This window comes from Gavialis gangeticus, unplaced genomic scaffold (genome assembly GCF_001723915.1).
Source record: "Gavialis gangeticus isolate Ggan-Ray unplaced genomic scaffold, GavGan_comp1, whole genome shotgun sequence".
NCBI lineage: Eukaryota > Metazoa > Chordata > Crocodylia > Gavialidae > Gavialis > Gavialis gangeticus.
In genome coordinates this window covers 149417146-149418301 of record NW_017729032.1, presented here as the reverse complement: position 1 = coordinate 149418301, position 1156 = coordinate 149417146, and the positions used below count along the sequence as shown (strand labels likewise).

At 43.8% G+C, this 1156-nt stretch overlaps 1 protein-coding gene across 1 annotated transcript in view; it reads left to right on the top strand.

Annotated features, from left to right (window-relative positions):
- SLC9A4 (solute carrier family 9 member A4) overlaps positions 1-1156 on the top strand; it is a 50883-nt gene that overhangs the window by 43275 nt on the left and 6452 nt on the right. The window contains exon 11 of the mRNA XM_019525636.1: positions 358-445. Coding sequence (XP_019381181.1) covers positions 358-445 — 88 coding nt within the window. The remainder of the gene's footprint in view (positions 1-357; positions 446-1156) is intronic.

The window sequence follows — 1156 nt, the reverse complement described above, 5'->3', positions numbered from 1 at the left end:
ACTTGGAGGCTTGCTATTGACCAAGGTCTAGACACTGGTCCCAATTGTTTGCCTGTAAGTGTGACTTCAAGTGTGTGGAAGGCATGTGATTGAGAAAAAGCAGTAAAAAGCAGCCCATCACTGCCTTGTACTTACACTGTCCTAATAGATGCTATTCTTGCAACAATCTTGCTCTCCAACTCCTAGCTTTTCCACTGAATTAAGTCTAGTGTGTTACTTGGGAACTGCACCCCATTTCCTCAGGAGGACTTTTGCCTATTCAGAGGAAACATTCTGGCACATGTTGTCTGTTGAACTGGCTCTACTGCTGCCTCCCCCTTGAACAGATAAATGTACTTTTTCTTTCTTTATACACAGGCTAGCACCAAACATTTGCATTACTTCTCTTTGCCACATGGCTCCAGTCATCCAGTTAGACGAAAAGCAAGAAGTGATGTCTTTACAGGTAACATATACAGTTTACTTTGCCTACTATTCTGGAGATGCAGAAAAACTGTTTCATAAATTTTACAGTTATAATTGTATATCCTTTAGGAATTCAGAACTGGCTTACATCATGCACATTTATCTGCTTTTCTATGGAATTTATATGGCACCCACCACTGCCTTCTACCAGCACTGGGTACTTCCCTGATTTCTCCTCCCAAGCTTTCATTTTCTACTTTGCAGCTAGGGGAAGTCAGATGCCTGTGTATACCCTAACATCCTTCTCTTACACATACAATTGGCCAACATCCTGTAATTTCAATACAAACTGATGTGAGTCCATAACACACAAATTTGTGAGGTTCTCATGGACTGTGGCTATAGCTGTATTTTTATGATTAATCATAGGCGACTGGTAGGGGATGCGTAGAGATGCATGTGCCCCCCCCAACAGGGCCAGTGCCCACCCCCCCGATGGCTGACACTGATGCTGTCGGTAGGGCTGGTGCCCCCCCTGACAGGGCCACCACCAGTGGCAGCTTCTGCAGGTGCCCTGACAGATTCAGGGGGCACCAGTCACTTATGTGATTACTTGTATGGCTAATCAATTTACATCCTCAGTCTTTAGATGACATGTTATTAATGCAAGCAGAGAGTTGGTTCTGTGAAATAAGACAGCCAGTTGTAGCTATGTATAGGCAACAGTTTTTGCACCATGACCTTTGAAATA